The 17878-nt window shown below is 52.5% G+C and overlaps 1 protein-coding gene across 6 annotated transcripts in view; it reads right to left on the reverse strand.

Annotated features, from left to right (window-relative positions):
* Window positions 1-17334, reverse strand: part of Nfam1 (NFAT activating protein with ITAM motif 1) — a 36246-nt gene extending 18912 nt beyond the window's left edge. Inside the window, exons 1-3 of one of the 6 annotated variants that reach the window (XM_006242142.5) lie at window positions 17030-17334; window positions 1645-1965; window positions 380-492 (exon numbers count right to left, since the gene is read on the reverse strand). In XM_006242142.5, coding sequence (XP_006242204.1) covers window positions 380-492; window positions 1645-1965; window positions 17030-17045 — 450 coding nt within the window. In that variant the 5' untranslated portion in view covers window positions 17046-17334. Of the gene's footprint in view, window positions 1-379; window positions 493-1644; window positions 1966-15608; window positions 15836-17029 lie in introns of those variants that run through there. The other 5 variants (XM_039080306.2, XM_006242140.5, XM_063264693.1 and 2 more) reach the window with 5 other exon arrangements.
* Window positions 17335-17878: the final 544 nt, after the last annotated feature.

Below are 17878 nucleotides of genomic sequence, written 5' to 3' on the forward strand. Positions count from 1 at the left end.
TGTGTCTTCTCCCACATTTTTTTTTGGTTTTTGGTTTTTGAAAACAGGGTTTCTCTGGCTGCCCTGAAAATGGCTCTGTAGACCGGGCTGGCCTCAAACTCAGAGATCCGCCTGCCTCTGCCTCCCAGCATTGAATGGAAGTGTACACCACTACCACCCAGCTTCTCCCAGATTCTTAGAGGAACGAGCAACTCAGAAGAGTCTAAAGAGCCCCCATTTCTTTCAGTAGGGTCAAAGAGGGTCTGTGGGCTGATGGAGCATCCTCCCCAGGGTCTAGGATGTGACAGGAGCAGCCTCTGGTCCCAGAAGCCTCCCCAGTTCCATAGTATGGGCGTGGGGAGACTCAACACAATATGTTATATGTCCATGTGATCCTCACCTTCTTCCAGAACAGCAGCGCCGTGCCCAGCACACCCAGGACACTGAGCAGGCCGGTAAAGCTAAGCAGCAGAGCCTCCTGGACCTTGAATGAAGGTGGCTGGTACCCTGTGTCTGAGAAGGATGACAGCAGAGAGCAGAGGGTGAGTTTCCCAGGAGGAATGGACGCCTACCTGACCCACCAGCCCCCAGCCCCAAAACCTCACATTACTTTTGACCCATTTCTAACTCTACAACTCCTGAGTTTGTCAAGGACCCTCTGACTCCGTTCAGGGCTTTGGCTTCACTCCTCTATATGTTGACAGCCCTGGTTCTCTAAGGACAAGGGTGGGGTTACTTGCTCCTTTAGTGGCCCTGCCCCAGTGAGCTGGCATCACTGAGGGCTGCCTAGGGGATCCCGTGTGAGTCATATCATCTTTGGGGCCTTCCTCCCCTGTATCTGAGATAATGGTTATGTGAGCATGTCTTGTGTGGGTCGAGGGAGACAGGCTTACACTGGCTTACAAGGAAAGTCACACCAGGGGTAGACAAAGGGCAAGCCTCCCCTCCTCCTGAGCTCCCCCTCCACCCTTCTTCCCTGCCTCTATCTAGCTGGCAGAAATGCACAGAGAATGACCCACTCGTGGGCCCAGATTAGTTACTTAGACAGTGCCTCCCATCACCAGGCTGCAGCCCTTACAGTCTCTCCGGTCCAACATTGCTCAAGTCTGTAATGGGCAGAGTACTGACATGAAAATCAGGCCCAAGTTCACATCCAGGCAAGCACTAAGACAGGAATTTGAACCTGGGTCTGAGGGATTCCGGAGTCCCCAGCCCTTTCCAGTGAGACTCACAGAAGAGGGTAGAGAAGGAGCCAAGGCTTAGACCACAGCTTGCTCTTATCATTGGGGGGTGGGGGGGGTCTCATACCACTGAGAATCAGAGCTAGAAGTCATTTTCCGAACAATGCAAAGCAAATGCTCACTCAGGCAAGGATACCCTCAAGTCCACGGTGTGTGCATGCCTAACCCTTGCCTGCACTGCTAACGGATCTGGCACCAGAGGTCTGAGTGACCTCTTGCAAGTCACTTGTCCAAGGCAGCTAGAGGAAGATCCTCATTCTGGGCCCCTTCCCTTTTAACACCAAGGCAGGTGCCTGGCATGCCCGAAAGATGGGATGCTTCTGCTCTGTTTGCAAAGCTGGAAGATAAGACAGGGGGATGGCTGGTGGCTCAGCTGGTGGCTTCACATTCCTTCTGCCTGGAAGGATGTGAGAGGAGGCCTTACCTCTGACCAGAATGAAGATGCCGTCGCTCTGACTTGTCACATGTCCTTTGACTCTGCAGTAGTAAGTGCCTGTGGCTGATGCATTTGGCAGGCTGAGTTGAACCATGCAATCCATGGTCTGGTTCTCCATGCCAGGCCTGGGTTGGCAGGCAATTGGCTTCTCCGAGCTTTTCTCGCCATGGATATCCATGTAAAAGAAGCTAACGGTGAACATGAAGATCTCGGTTCCTAGGAAGTTGTGGATTTTGCAGCTAAAGGACATATCCGTGTTTGCCAGCAAGACCCTGATAGGAAGGCCGGTATGGGTCACTGTTATCCCTCCTGTGGGGGGGGGGCAACAGGGTCAAGCGACAGCTCGATGGACGTTTCCTCACCCCACGTGTGCCTCCTGCATGTTTTACTGCACATCGCGATTCATCAAAGAGACTCCATTTCCCCAACACAAGGCAACCAGGCAAGAGCCTTGATGGAGGAAGACTGAGAGTCACGAAGGACAACCACTGGGTCAGATTCTTCAGAGGAAGGGGGTAAAGCAGAGAAACACCCAAGGCTGAGGGAACCTCAGAGTCTGTGCTCCTAACCCTTCTCCTTCCTACAGGACAAAGGGCAGCCCCATTTGTTACACATAGAGGCCTAAGGAGCCAAAAGCTAGTGAAGAAGCAAAGAAAAGTGTCCCAAACACTTCCTGGCCAGGGACAGAGGGAGCAGGTCTTCCCACCGCTCTACCAGCCAGGGGAGACTGACCAGGGGGCAGAGACAGGCTATTCCAGGAATCAGGCCTCTGAGAACTTTGTCAAGTCTCTATGTGGTGTGTATGACAAACCGCTCCACAGGGAGCAGTCCTCCCACCACACAGACCTGCTAATATGTGGCTTCTCAGTGTTCAACACCCGTCACCAGGCCAGTTCCACCGAAGCCATCCCCGATATCCCATATTCATCCAAAACCAGTCTAAAGATCCCCAAACACAGCAGGCTGGCCTGGCTAGGCCTCCCGCAGGCTTCTGGGATGCTGTTCATAATTGGAGCAGGGTCAGCAGCCACCACCCCCGACTTTGGCAGCCCGGGGCTCTCAGCTTCAATATTCCATGCTTCCCGGGGCCCTGCCTCTCCAGCAGCTAAAACAGCAGACAGTTTTTAAATTGAGGTCGGCAGCAAGCAGCCAAGAACACGAAGGCCGGCTTGTTAATCGGGAGAAGATCGTGCATTTTGAGACGCTTAGAGAGTCTCAAGATTTATTTTGCTGAGGAAACCGAGCTGTGGGCCTCCTGCCTGTGGTGTGGGCTGGCCTAGAGCCAGGAGGGTCTTGTCTGGCCTCTTCAGCTTTCCCCTGGGGGTGGGGGAGGAGGGCCTTCAGGGGAGGCAGGGCCTCCTGAAAGACTCCAGAGCAGGGGGAGGGGGTGGATTTTCCGGTAAAATCCTTACAGCTTTGAAGAAGCTGATATTTTGAATTTGCTGTTGAACCTGTAAGAAACACTCCATCCCCTAAAGAACTGGGGGTACCAATAGGGCCCTGATCACTGTCAGAGTGGGACGATGGTCACTTTGGAGTATTGACTGAGGAGCTCTGCCAGGTCCTTTTCCTAGCAAGCAGTCCCTGTTCTGAGTTTCCCTGGGGCAGGCACTGTCCTCTTACTCTTTCACCTCTGCTGCAGAGCATATGTGGTTTGTCTAGAGTGTGTACACCATATAATACTGGCACAACAGGATTTGTCATTAAGAAGCCTTGATTCAGGATAGGGGTGGTCTGAGTGACTTGTGTGGTGGTTTGAATGTGCTTGCCTCAGGGAGGGGCGCTATTAGGAGGTGTGGCTTTGTTGGAGTGGGTGTGGCCTTGTTGGAGGAAGCGTGTCATTGTAGAGGTGGGCAAGGAGACCCTCTTCCTAACCAAGTTAGGAAGTCAGTCTTCTCCTGTCTGCCTTTGGATGAAGATGTAGAACTCTCAGTTCCTTCAACCCATGCCTGCCTGGATACTGTCATGCTCTCCTACCTTGAAGATAACAGACTGAACCTCTGAACTGTAAGCCAGCCCCAGTTAAATGTTGTCCCTTATAAGCGTTGCCTTGGTCATGGTGTCTGTTGACAGCAGGAAAACCCTAATAAAGACAGCTGGGGAGAGGAGGTGGGGACAGGTGCTGTGGCATGATCTCCCGGGGTTCCAGAGGGACTGGAAAGCATATGAAGCCAGAGGATGGAGTGAACTCCAAATGATTAAGAGCACACCCACCCTGCCAGCGGCTCATCTGTCACACAGCCCGTTCCACCCTTCTCTAGCTGCTCAGTCAGTGTCTCCTTGTAACTACACACACCCTCTCTGGGGCCTGTCTGTGAACTCCCCCGCCCATGGTGCCCCTTACCCGGGGAGTTCTCTATTCAGAGCCCCTCTACCTGTTCCCCCTTCCTGTGGCCTCTATTTCTTCCTATGGCCAATTCCTGAGATCCTAGACTTGGTTCCTCAGGGGCTCCCAGGACCTGATCCTCCCAATGGGCTCTCACTAGGCCCCTGTTAGCCTGCCAGAGTAAGCAGAGCCTGGCTGGTTTCCCCAGGGTTTCCAGAGTGAAGGCTGAAGGTTGTAGTGCAACCAAGAGACCTGGAAAGTGGTCACGCCTCCTCCCCTGGGACCTTTTGGTTCTCCAGAGTTGAGGCCTCTCTCAGGCTAGGGGAGGTAGGTGCACTGGCAACGTGACAAAGACACCTTCCCATTTCTCCTGGCTGGAAGATACCCAGTCTTTAAAAATTACCCCCACTCAAGACCCCCTTCTAGAAAGTGATGGAATCTGCCAGTGTAATTAACCCGATCTTTACAATTTTGGAAACATCTACAAAAATAGATACCTGTTGTTCTACAGCCTTGTGGAATTTACTATTTTAAGGGTAAAGGGTTAGGACAATAAAAATTCCACAGAGACTTGGGAGTGGGAACCTCGGGCCCTGATGAAAGTGTTGTGTTGTGTCTAAAGGAGGAGAGAAGACGAAGCCCCTTCTATGTCATAAGCAATGACAACTGTCAGGAAACAGCCAAGAGCCAGGGGCAATCTAAGTGCACGGCAGACGAGTGACTGGCCTGAGGATGGAGTCTCTCTTGTTTCTCCTTTGTTGGGGTATTAACACCCCAAGGCCTGGACCACCTTGTGGATGCCCAGCCCCCTGCTTTCACTCCGTTTGTCTCCCATGAGAAATGTCGTGAACAGCTCCCTGTCTGGCCACACTGTCCTGTGAGTGACACGAGCCAAAGGGCACGTAATCACTTGTCCGTGCCTGGACTGTGCCAACGTGATTGCTGCTGCTGGAATCTGACAGACTGCCTTTAGTGGCTGATGGCTTTTGAGCCTGGCTACTCCATGAACACTGCCTACCCTTCCCTCTCCTGTGCCTAACTACAACACCACTGTTCATGACTCCTACAGATTTGAGCTCATATAACCCCCCTTTCTTTTCATTTAACATGTAATTATTTAGCATGTGTGCATATGTGTGTATGTGTGTGGTATACATGTATGTGTGTGTGAGTGTGTACATGTATGAGTGTGTGTGTGTGTGTGTGTGTGTGTGTGTGTGTGTGTGTGTGTGTTCTCTACTATGAGTTTGGCGGTCAGAGAATAACTTGAGTCTGTTCTCTTTTTCTACCATGCAGATCCCAAGAATCAAACTCGGGCCATCAGGCTTAGTGGCAACCATCTTCCCCACTGAAACTCTTCCTTCCTTCCTTCCTTCCTTCCTTCCTTCCTTCCTTCCTTCCTTCCTTTCTTCCTTCCTTCCTTCCTCTCTCCCTCCCTCCCTCCCTCCTTTCCTTCCTTCCTTCTTTCCTTCGTTCCTTCCTTCCGTCCTGGTTTTTTGAGACAGGGAAGAACCGCAAATGGGGGTGGGATGCCCAGGACCGAGAGGCAACAGCCAGACTTGATTCCTGGCTCTGCTGCTTAAAAGCTATGCAGCCTCGAACAGCTTCGCTTCTCTGAGCTTCAGTAGCTCCTCTCCAGCAGGGGAAAAGGGCAACACCAGTCCCCGGGGCTATGGTGGGAAGGAATACTCCTGCAGACACAACCACAGCAGAGCAAGGGGAAGGAGAGGACCTGTCCTGACCCAGTTTTGCCACTGGGGTGGGTGTCACCTTGGAGTGTCAACTGGTGGCCAGGCCTGGAGGCATCCAGCTGGGTGTGTGGTTTTTGTGAGGGGCTCCCTGGAAAGGTAGTCTCTCCACAGCTGTCTCCTGATCCTCCTCATCCCTGCCTGTTTTCAGTCTCCTGGTTGGGAAGGACGCAGCCTATCACCTCCGGTACCTGATTCCTTCCCTTTCAGGTTCTTCTGACTCTGTGGCGACTTTATCTGACGTCAGGGCTGGGTGGAGACACCAGGGACCTCTGTGCTAGGTCCATGATGGGGAACAATTTGTAATCAGAGAACCTCATCCAAGAGCGTAGGCACCCATTCTGACAGTCTTTCTTGGTGTGGCTAGTTAAACCCCACTCTGACCATTTCCCCATGAACAGGGGTACCCTCCCTTCTGGCTTTTCCAGAGACTCATAGGCTCATTCTAGCCCTGATCCTTGATCCTTTCTGAGGAGGCCCAGGAAGGCATCTGAAATGAATTCACAGGGTCAAGACAGGCAATTTATAAAGGACAGACCATGGAGGACACATTTCACACGGAGTTGGGCCTCTGCGTGTGGCCGGGTTTCAGTTATTCTCAACTGGGTTCAGACAGGGTCACCCTAAAACATGCAGCTTCTGACTTAGGGTTTCTGTGGCCTATAGTCCCTGCTTTTGGAGGAACCCTCTTCACATCCAGGCCCCCTTTCTGAGCTATGCTTCTGGATACAGGGCGATAACAGAAGCTGCTGTCTCTCGGGCAGAGTCTGCTTTCACAGACAAAGTAACGAAGGCTCGGGAGACAAGATGAGGTTTGCCCAAGAAGCAGGGCTATGAAGTTAAGATGGTACTGTACTCTGTCTGCCTGAGTCTCGCCTCCTTCCCCTCCCCCACGCTCCCAATTATGCTGGTTTCTAAAATATCTGAGCAAGCAAACCTCAAATGAAAGAGACATTCTTAGGTGGTGGTACACACCTTTAATCCCAGCACATGGGAGACGGGGGCAGGCGGATCTTTGTGAGTTTGAGGCCAGCCTGGTCTACAAAGCCAGTTCCAGGACTGCTAGGGTTCTGTTACACAGAGAAACCCTATCTTGATGAAAGAAAAAGAAAGAGAGAGAGAGAGAGAGAGAGAGAGAGAGAGAGAGGAAGGAAAGAAAGAAGGAAAGAAAGACAGAGACTATCTTTAAAGGGAGCTGAAAGATTAGAGGTCACTTCCCTAAATGTGGGTTATCAAACAATCAGACAGGGCAGACAAGGTGGAGCAGCTGAAAGGAAAGCACTGACCTGGATCCTACAAGCATGGGGCGGGCTGCTACTGTCAGCTCAGGGAGACCCTACAGCTCTACAGGAAGTGAACCCATGAACCCTCCACAGTCTTATGACAATGCTAACCAAAAGTCCTCCGGTGGCTCTTTAAGGAGGAAGCGGATGAGAGGAATAACTTTGCAGAATGCCTACTGGAGGTGCAGAGAATAAAAGCTTAGAGTCTCACCTCACCGGTCTCACCCCAACTCTGCTCCAGCTGCCTGACCTCGGTAGTGAGCTCTCCAGAATCCAGCAGCCCCTTCTGAGCCTTGGCTGGCTCCCAGCCCTGCTTGCAACTCAATCCTTCCCACAGCACTGAGCGAGTGGTAAGGGCCCAGGCGTGCTGATCAAAGGGATCCGCCCTGACTCAGGTCGATTTTAAAGGAAAACACTTTGATTTCAGGCTCCAAAAGAAAGCCGTTCCCACGGTCTTTATAGGAGGCCTGGGGGTTGCCCTCCGATCTGTTCTTGCAGCTCTGATAGCTACGACTCTTTAAAGGGTCCTCAGGAAGACGCAGACTGCTGGCTGCCGGTTTGTCCCTGAGTCCCAGCCGTGTACCAGAGTGTGAATCTTAGGGCACCTCAGGGCAGCCAGCAAGCCATTCATGACAAGGCAAGCAGTCGCCAAGTGGCTGGCGCGGGCGTTGGAAGGCGACCTTTGAACGGCGAGTGTCTTACGGAGTTTTTAGTGCTAATGTTCTCCAAATGGCACGCTCAGGATGGGCTGTCATGTTGTTCAACACCTCTGAATCACAGCTGCACACAGATGTGGCTTGGCTTCACGCCCTTCCCACAGCTTGGCTTCATCTCATTCTCACGGTTCTAGACCCCAGACCCCAGAGCGCAGGAGAGCCACATGGAGACACAAACCAAATGAGCTTTGTGGAAGGTTCAGCCTGGTTGAAGTTCACAAGTGTTCACCGGAGTGTTCTTGCTTTGACCCCCTTTACTGGCTAGCTAGTGAGCGAGACCCCAGTTGGCCGGGGATTCAGGGTCTCCCTTTCCACACATCTGTACCCTCACAGGGTACTAGGGTGGGTTGAGATAGTGACAGAGCTCAGCTCGTCCTTGAATGGGGATGGGTGATGTGGCGTGAGGACCCCCAAGGGTCCTAGGAAGGGGGATGAAAGACACAGCTAGAAACAATAGAGGGGAAGTCTCTGAGAGTATAGAAACCCAGAGGACAGGCCTCTTCTTGTCCTTAGAGGGGACAAGAGCTTTCTGGGGAGAGATCCTTTGGACTGGGTCATTGTTTTCTGAATTAGAATTCTTCAGGTTTCTCCCCACCTCCTCCCTCCATAAAAGTGAAACCAGTTCACCGGATCACCATAGAGATTCTGGAAACCACAGGGAAGGATCAAGAAGAAAGGCGGGCCTGTCTGCAGTTCGCCACCCTGACAGAGCAGCTGCGAACATTCTGATGTCTTTCTTTCCCATCTCTTTACCAGGCTGAACTTTGAAGGAAGAAGAGAGTGGGAGGCAGCCTGGTGGGGGAGGGGCGGGCAGGAGGGTTTCAAGCACAAGAAAGCTCTCTCGAGTAAAAGCGTCTAGAAGTTTCCCCACAGGGCACTGTGTCGGGGCACGGAAGAGAAGGTGGTGAGAGAAAAAGGTTTGCTAGGATGAGCAGGGCATCAGGGTCTGCAAGAAATTGGAGAAAGCAGGGGGTGGGGGCGGGGTGGCTATAAAACAGGCATGACTCTGGGAGCTTTCACAGTAGACAGAAAATGTCATCGCATTTTAAAAAGAAGACGAGAGAATACCACGGAGTTCCAACCAGTAGACCTGGGCCACCTAAAACCTCCCCAGCATTAGCAATTCATCGGACTTCTTCCCTTCGGCCTCCTTTTAGAATACAAGCCCGGGGTTGGAGATATAGCTCAGCTGGCAGAGTGTTTGCCTTGCATGCGTGAAGCCCCGGGTTCAATCCCCAGCATGGCATAAACCAGGTGTGGTAGAACGTAGCTGGGCAGTAAAGGCAGTGGGCAGTAAAGGCAGGAGGGTCATGAGTTCAAAGTCATCCCTGACTACAGAACAAGTTTAAGGGCAGCCTGAGCTTCAGGAGACCTGTCCTTAACAAGTAGAGCTCTCATCCTGGTTCCTCAGTCTCCATTCACCCGGCATCCTGCACTCTCAGTTGCTGCCCACCACTCCCTCAGTGTCCAGCGGGGCCTACTCTTTTCTTTTTCCCTGGCCATAGCTTTGTAGGCTGCCTCTGTTGGTGTCAGAAGAACGATGCTGCTCTGTGACACTCTCTCTCTCTCTCTCTCTCTCTCTCTCTCTCTCTCTCTCTGGTCTTGACTCTTGACCTACAAACCCTGTCTCTGTGGCTTCCCCTCCTCCTGGACTCCCCACCTACTCTGCTGTCTTTGATATCCTTAGCTGTTCTTACCTTGTCACCTCCCAGGATCCTCTTAAGGTCCTTGCTTGGCCCAGCCTAACCTGCCCTAGATGGGCTCAGCTGGGTCCTGAAAGTGGAGGGATGGTTCTTTCTGAGTTCGTGCCCCTAGGGACAAGCTCCTAGAATTGAGTCTGTGAGAAAAGCCACTGTCCTCTGGTCCCCAGGCCCCTTGGCACAAAAAGGTCAAAGAAGGGAGCTTGGTTAGTTAAAGGCCATATGAATTTTAAATGCAGGCTTTTGCCCACCCTGACTTGGTGAGACTCCGCCTACATAATGGAGGCCACCTTTGTGGACTCAGCAGCAGTAGACAGCCTAGGATTTGTCCTTCCTTTCTCTACTAGAGAACACACCATTTTCAGGCAGGATAGGAGCAGCTACCCAACCAAGTCAACCACTTCCAAGCACCCTGCAAGGCCACAGCACCTAAAGCAAAGTCACCGAGTATGGCGACCCGTCAAATAGACCAGTGAACCAGGATGCCCCCCGTGGCCCACGTCAAGAGTCCCCACGGGATGCTAAATCAAAGCCATTCCCTCCTGGACCTGCAACCTTCATCTGGGACAGGCCCTATGCTGACACGCAGTGTCAGAGAGGAGACTAGACCTGGCCCAGCCTCGGCTCTGCTGAGGGTGTGTACAGACTGACTCTGTCACCTGCAGGAGGTCTGGGAAGACCCCAATGAGACCTCAGACCATGAGGTTTCTAAACCCGAGGCACAGAGGAGAGGGTGTTGAGGGAGAAATGCTGGGCCCTTAGAACTCCACTGGGCAGGGGACAGGGTGATCCCACCCTGCGAAGTGAGCACTAAGCTGTACCACTCACTATGCAGGTCTAGGGTCTCACAGTGACATTGAGGGTATCAGCGGTACCAAACATGACCTTCTGCCATAGCTAGCAAGTGGTTTGCACGGAAAGCTGCTGAATACCTCAGCAGGGTGGGAAAGGAGATGGAGAGTGGTCAAGTAGCTTGGCCAAGGTCTCCAAGAACTCACCTCCAGGCTGGCCAGGCCATTTGACAATGTCAAGTCTTTCCTGACCTCCTCAAGCTCACCTGGAGTTTCCCCTCCCCTTCCTCTGGCTGCAGCCGCCACTCCAGTGCCTGGTGGCCACAATCCTATCACAGTAAGCCTGGTCTAGGGCCACCAGGAGCAGGAGAATGGCAGATCCCACGCTCGCTTCTGTGTTTCTCCAACACCCTGCTAACTCCCACTCATGAGACACAAGAGACTTTATGCCAGAGAGGAGCCTCAGTGTAAGAGAATAGGGATTCATTCAGGCCGATGTCTAACCAGGATGAACAGTTGGACCCCCCATCTTCTGGGGCTATTCTGGGGCTGATAAACTTAATTTAGCTGCTGTTGTTACCCTTTTCTGAGGATCCCCTGGGTAATGAGCACCGTGCTGGGAACCCTGGATGTAAAGTCAGAGAACTGTATGTGGTTGCTATTCAGTGGACACTCAACATTCGGTCACATGGGATGACAGAAGTGACTTCAGTGGGAACACGTGCCCTGGAGCCCAATACACAGAGGCACACACACACACACACACACACACACACACACAGCACACACACACCACAGAGGAACACACACACAGCACACACACACCACAGAGGAACACACACACAGCACACACACACCACAGAGGAACACACACAGCACACACACACACAGCACAGAGGCACACACACACACACACACAGCACAGAGGCACACACACACACACACAGCACACACACACCACAGAGGCACACACACACAGAGGCACACACACATAGAGAAGCACACATATACACAGAGACACACACACACACACAGAGGCACACACACACAGAGGCACACACACAGATACATAGAGGCACACACACACACACACACACACACACCACAGAGGCATACACACACAGAGGCACACACATAGAGAGAAGCACACATATACACAGAGGCACACACACACACAGAGGCACACACACACACAGAGGCACACACACACACACAGAGCATACACACACCACAGAGGCACACATACACACACACGCACAGCACACACACACCACAGAGGCACACATACACACACACACACACAGCACACACACACCACAGAGGCACACACACACAGAGGCACACACACACAAAGAAGCACACATATACACAGAGACACACACACAGAGGCACACACACACACACACACATACACACACACCCCTGGAGACCACGTGCATACTCATAGCCTCAAACAGGATGCTCCTGAAATGCCCAGCCTAACTGTAGAAACTACAGCGTATTCACTTAGCAGGACATTCTATGGCAGGTGTGCACACAACATTACAGGCTTGTGGGACATAACAGTTCTGCCCCAGCTACACTCTGTCATCATAGACAGTCTATGAAGAAGCACTGCTCTGTCCCAGTTATGGGCATGGGGATTTGAACTTGGAATGTAACCTCCATGTCACAAAATATTTTTCTTTCGAGTCCCATCCCCAACCACTTAAAAAAATATGAAAACCCACTCATAACTCTCAGGCCATAGCGAGAAGGCTAGGCTTAGCCTAGGGCCATAGCCTGCCACCCTTGCTCGGCAGGAAACAAATGTCACCTACCTCTCAGCTGCTGGATAGACCTCAAAAGGCATAATGTTGAATTAAAGAGACACATCACAGACATCGCAGGAGAATGTATACAGGAGAACTGCAGTGACACCAAGTTCGAAAGCAGACAATCTAGCATCTATGAGGCCCTAGTCTTTGTTCCCAGTGCTGGAACAAAACAGGCAAACTATTCCGTGGTGACTTGGACTGTGCTGGGTGATGACAAAATACACAAAAAGGTCCAGGTTTACCCAGCACCCCCCACGCCCACACTCATTCAGAAGAGAGCAGTACCTCTAAGGCAGAAAACAGTGTCTCTGGACGAATGTTCTGGAATGTTCCAGAATATTCTCTCTCTCTGGCCTTAGCCAGGCAGCACGGGGTTTTGGAAGTATTTATCATTCATCACCGTACTCACAATTACAATGAAGAAGCAGCAGGGAGAGGACCTATGGGGACAGCGTCTGAACCTCCACTTGATAGGCACTGTAATCCGTATCCCACTGCTCGGGGAGACTCTCCTCTCCAGTCAAACAGAACCTCTCGCTGCTTCTTCCCCCAGCTTGTCTTCTGGTTTCCCAGCCTTTATCCATGCTGTGCCTGTGTGCAGCCTCACCTGCTCTGTCCTCCTCCGGGTCCAGCCCCCAGCCCATGGCCTCTCCAGCAGGCAGCCTCCCGGCAACACACAGCAACACACACCCCCGCACTCCGGAGCCCACCTCAGCATGCACTGCCTCTCTGCCTCCCTGCAGGCCTCTGCCTCCCAAGCTCTTTATTGGGATTAAACGAAGATGAAAGGCAGAGCCCAGTGGTGACAGAGGCTGAGGGGCAGGAAAGGAGGCAGGAAGCCTTGGCTTGCAGAAGGCAGAGCAACTATTCATGTTTGGGAACAAAGGGAGTGGTGACATCTGAGGCCAGAGAGCACAGGCAGATGCTCCATCTGGGTTCTGTTCCCTGGGACAAATCTCATGATTTCTACCCAATGAGACAGTGGGCCTGGGGCATGCACACCTCTGTTCCCCTGAAGGGCCTAGAGATCTGTGGCCTGGGAGGCTCTGCAAGGCACTTCCTTTTCCATGGGTATTTGAGAGAGAACTCAGTAAACCTCAGAGCTTGAAAACAGTCGAAAGAGAAAAGAGACTGACATTAGTCAAAGACACTGAGGCCCAGAAAGGGTAAGCGGGTTACCCCAGTCAAAAGACGGTGGCAGTCCCAGCATTTGAAACATTCAGGCAGGAGGATAGGTGGAGAATTTGAGGCCAGCCAGGGCTATGCAGTGACTTCTGGCCAGCTTGGGCTATACAACCAAGTTCAAGCTGCACATTGAACTCTTGTCTTAGAGAGAGAGAGAGAGACAGAGACAGAGACAGAGACAGAGACACAGAGACACAGAGACACAGAGACACAGACAGACACAGAGAGATCACACATGTGGGAGGGCTCTTGAAGCCTGAGGCAGGGGTGTGGGGGGAGGAGCAGAGCTGTGATTGACAAGGGGCAGGAGCAAGAGAGGAGGCTGTGTGTTCCCATAATGGGCTCCAGAAGGAGGGAGCAAGTTTTCCCCTCTCATGCAAGAGTAGGAAGAACTTCTCTATAGTGGAGGGTTTGTCGCAATACGAGGCAAAAAAAATTTTCTTTTGTTTTCGTTTGTAGCTCATCCCCTTTCAAAACAGTTTCCCCGAAGCTGCAGTGGCTTTTCCAGAAAAGCCTCCGTGGCTTGTCCAGAAAAGCCTCCTCTAGTTCAGGGCCTTGGCGTTTGGAGGGAAGAAGCACACAGAGAAAAGACAGGACTTGAGGGACATTAAGTTCAAATGACTAAGTGGGAATTCTTTTTGTTTATCGAGGAACCAATGGTTGTTGAGGCACAATCTCTCTCTGTGGTTCCAGCTAATCTGGAACTAATAGCAATCCTCCTGCCTCAGCCTTCCAAGTCCTGAGATCACAGGCACCAGCCACAACATCTCACAGAAGTGGAAGTTCAAGCAGTTAGCAACAGAACATTCTACCTTTTGGCTGTCTTTCCATAGGTCTGGAGCGGGGTGAGCAACATTAAAGGAGAGAGGCCACGGGGTTTGTACCCCAAACCGCTAGAGAGGCTTCCTGTTGGCTCCTGCCTCCTCCGTGTAAAGCTTCCTGTAAAGAATGTTCTTTGCAAAAAAAAGTAACAGGATCAGCAGAGCCCACTGGGCAGGGGAGGCTGAGGCTGACCCTGGTCTGCAGCCTGATCTCTGACCTTTCTGCTGTCTGACTTCAGACATGTTGACAGACCTCCCTGGGTTTGTCTCCCCGTCCGTGAAATGATGCTGAGGACATTAAAGGTTCGATAAATGCTAATTCCTGATGATTAGATAGAAATGAAAAGGGGGGGGGGGGATATGGCACAGTCTGGGTAGGAAGAACTCCCAGTCGCCTCATCAAAGTCAAAGTGGCACTGAGGAGAAGCCTTGACGGGCAAAGTGCTCTCAGTGCAAGTGTTCGAATCCCTGGAATTCACATAAAGTGGAATAGCATGTGTCTCTAATCTTATTGTTCCTGTCACAAGACAGGAAGGAAGTAGAGACAAAATCCTCGGAAGCTTGCAGGCCAGCCAGCCTGGCATCTGCCGCAGTGACAGACATACATACAAACAAACAAATGCTATCTCAAACAGGTGGAAGGCAAGGATGTTCACCTGAGGCTGGCCTCTGGTCTCCATAAACTCACCACAGTGTGCAGGCACACACACACACACACACACACACACACACACACACACACACATACACACTTACAAAATAAAGTCAAACAGATCAGTTAATACTCAGCCTCCACAGTGAGTGGCCGTGGGTCAGCCATGGGCCCGCTGTTAGCCAGGCCAGTGAAAGGACACATAGTGCCTGACAGACAGATGTTACCCAACACCACCAGGGAGTGCTGCTAGCTAGCTACCAGTACTGAGGGACACCCTCGGAGGTGCGCAGGCCTGGATAAATTGTCCCCTATCCTACAACCTGCTTTGAATCCAGACCTCCCAGATTCCAAGGGAGCCTGGAACCAGGAAAGGGCAGCAGTATTGACCCTGGGGAGATTTGCTGGTTATAAAATCCTTGGCCTCTGACTGTATTTTAGAAAGTGGGAAGTGAGACCCTCTCTAGTGGCCCCAGGGTGCCAAGCTCAGGCTGCCTTTCTCTCTATGTTAACCAACACCACCAACAGTACCCAGGGCAGCTCCACCACTTGACAGATTCAGTTCTACCACAGCAGTCTTGTAAGAGCTGTCGCTTCCACAGACTCCACACCTGACCTCCAAACATGGCACCCATCCTCCTTATTTAAGGACCAGGGAGACCCAAGCTATACTGTCAGGAAAGCGGTTAACACTGCGGTGAAGAGACAGCACCCGCCCCCCTTCAAACGCCACCTTGACGAGGCATTTGCTAAATATCTTCTCAGTCCCCGGAGGCTTCCCACGTGAAGTCTACAATGTTCAAACGCAACCAGCAAATCTCCAGAGACGAGTCCCGAGAATTAGCTGCTCCCGCTGGATGAAAGTCCCTCTGATGTATGTGAACAAGAGGACGTGAGAAGGAGACAGACTTGCCTGCTAGCTGCAGGGTCCAGGGTACCAGCAGCAAACGGAGGAAGGGAGGAAGCACTCGGCTGGGAGCAGGCTGGAGGGGTGCAGATATCCCACCCGGGCCCCACACCGCAGAAGCCATCTCTCCATGGGATACCGTGAACCGGACACTTGATCAAAGAACGTCCCTCCTTCCTCTTTAGTTCACTGGAGACTAAAGCCCCTGCCAGCAGCTACAGTTCCCTTTTGTGTGCCCATAAGTTCCTCCTCTGAACACCCTTCTGCTTCCTCAAGGCTGTCCCTTTAAGAAACAGGGCTGACTTCCCTCTGAAATAGTGGAAGCAGCCTTGGGGGTGGGGGGTGTCCAACAGAGAAGCAGCTGGGACTCCAACTCATCCAAGTCACACAGTAGGAAAAGGGCTTGGTGCGGGGGACCTCGGCCTCCCCTGGCCTATGTCCTCCTCAGTCCCTTGCAGTCAAGGAGCCTGTCCTGGAAGCTGGGGTGGCCATGCTCCTTAGGTCTGAAACCCTAAAAATGACCACAATCCCGCCTGCTCAGACATCTCTGCAATGTCTCTGTAATAAAGGGTGGAGGGCGTGGGAATGGGCGAGGCCTAGGGAAGGGGAAGAATGAGGCAGAAGAGTGTCAGACTGTGAGGCTGAAGGGCCTAAGCCACTTGTCCCAGCCTCTGTGGGAATTTAACACCTCCCAGAGAGACAGCACAGGTTCTGTGCAGAAACTCCTCTTGATCCACCATAACTGGCACTCCTCGCCCTGCGAGGCCTCCCTAACCTGAGTTCATCCCATACCCCCCAAGAGGAGACACAGGCCCTGACCGCCTTCTTCATTATCAGCTCTGCTCTGGAAGCCCCACCCCCACTCCACCGTGTCTCTAGAGGCCTCAGTGCAGGGACAGTGATGGCCTTCGATGGGGTCCAATCCTTAGCAGACTCTAGGGAGAACTCTTGAGTTCCTAGAGCCCAGTGTCTGTTTTGTGACCTGAATGGTAAGGGTTGAGTGGATAGGGGGAGAAAACCAGCAGGAAGGAAGCTGAGGGCCAGACCTGCTGAGTCCTGACCTTTCTCATCAGAACCACTAACCCAAGAGAGCCCTGGATAGCCCCACCACACCAATGAGAGACTTCAGCATGAAGAGGTGAAGCAACTTGTTCACAGTACGAGCAGGTCTGTGAGGTATAAACTAGAGGGACAGACAGATTTTTACCTGAGTTTTCTTTGCCATTTCTGCCACCACAGCGGAGGCCAGCGCATGACTGAGGTCTCCCTCGCCCCCGTCCCATGTCACCATGGGGCTTCTGTCCGTACCTTCCCTAACTAAATCCCTTCCCCTTGGCCTCTGCACAGTAACAGAGAAAGCTGCAGGGTGTTTTCGAGCAAGAACCCTGAGGCTGGAGTACAGAGGCAAGCAGCCAGAGGCCACCCACCTGCTGAGGAAGACATATGAACAGGAGAAGATGTAGCGCGAAGGGGCGGGCTGGGACCCAGGCGGTATTGGCTGTTGATCCATCAAGGTGATGCATGATCACAAGTGTCACAGCGAAGCATGGGTAATCTGCTTCATGCCGCTCCCCAGCTCCTGCCGGGAGCAGATTGTCTAAGCACTTCGGTACCATGGTGATAGACGTCATGTTAATGCCTCGGTGCACAGAGGGAGCGTTTTAAAGGCATCGGTCTGTGCCTCTGTGAGTCTCCTCATGACTTGGCACCAGGAAATGCCTGAGTGCCAGGCTGCATGAAACACAGAGCCCCGGCTTCCCCAACACTGATGCTGTCCCCATGCCTGCCCAGATGCCAGCTTGCTGCTCCTGCCCGCCTGTGCTTGGTACTGCTGAGCATCTCAGGCAGATAAACGGCAGTCCCACACAGTGTGCCTACATCTAAGCTGCAGGCAGTGGGGCCTCATGGGACCTTGTTGAACACCTAGCCAGCCCCTCACTGCCAGTCTTCTGCAGGTCTTTGACTCTACCTCACGCCTGGTACAGGAAGCTGCTCAGAGGTCAAGCACGGCCTGAACTCTGAGTGGGGCTGATGAGGCCGACTCCTACACCATAACTACGGAACGCAGCAAAGGAGGGGGTTGAGGCGCTGGATCACTATGGAACTCCTGAGCTCCCGGCCCGGGAAGAGCCAGGGACAAGCCTGGGAAGTCCTTAGGTGCCGCTCAGACCCAGGTGACAACACAAAGGAAGTTACACCAAGGCACATTCAGAAACCTAAAGGTCTCCGTGACATTCGAGCTCCCAGTCACCCAGTGCTCCGAGCTGTAGACCCAC

Source organism: Rattus norvegicus, chromosome 7, assembly GCF_036323735.1.
Source record: "Rattus norvegicus strain BN/NHsdMcwi chromosome 7, GRCr8, whole genome shotgun sequence".
Taxonomy (NCBI): Eukaryota; Metazoa; Chordata; class Mammalia; order Rodentia; family Muridae; genus Rattus; species Rattus norvegicus.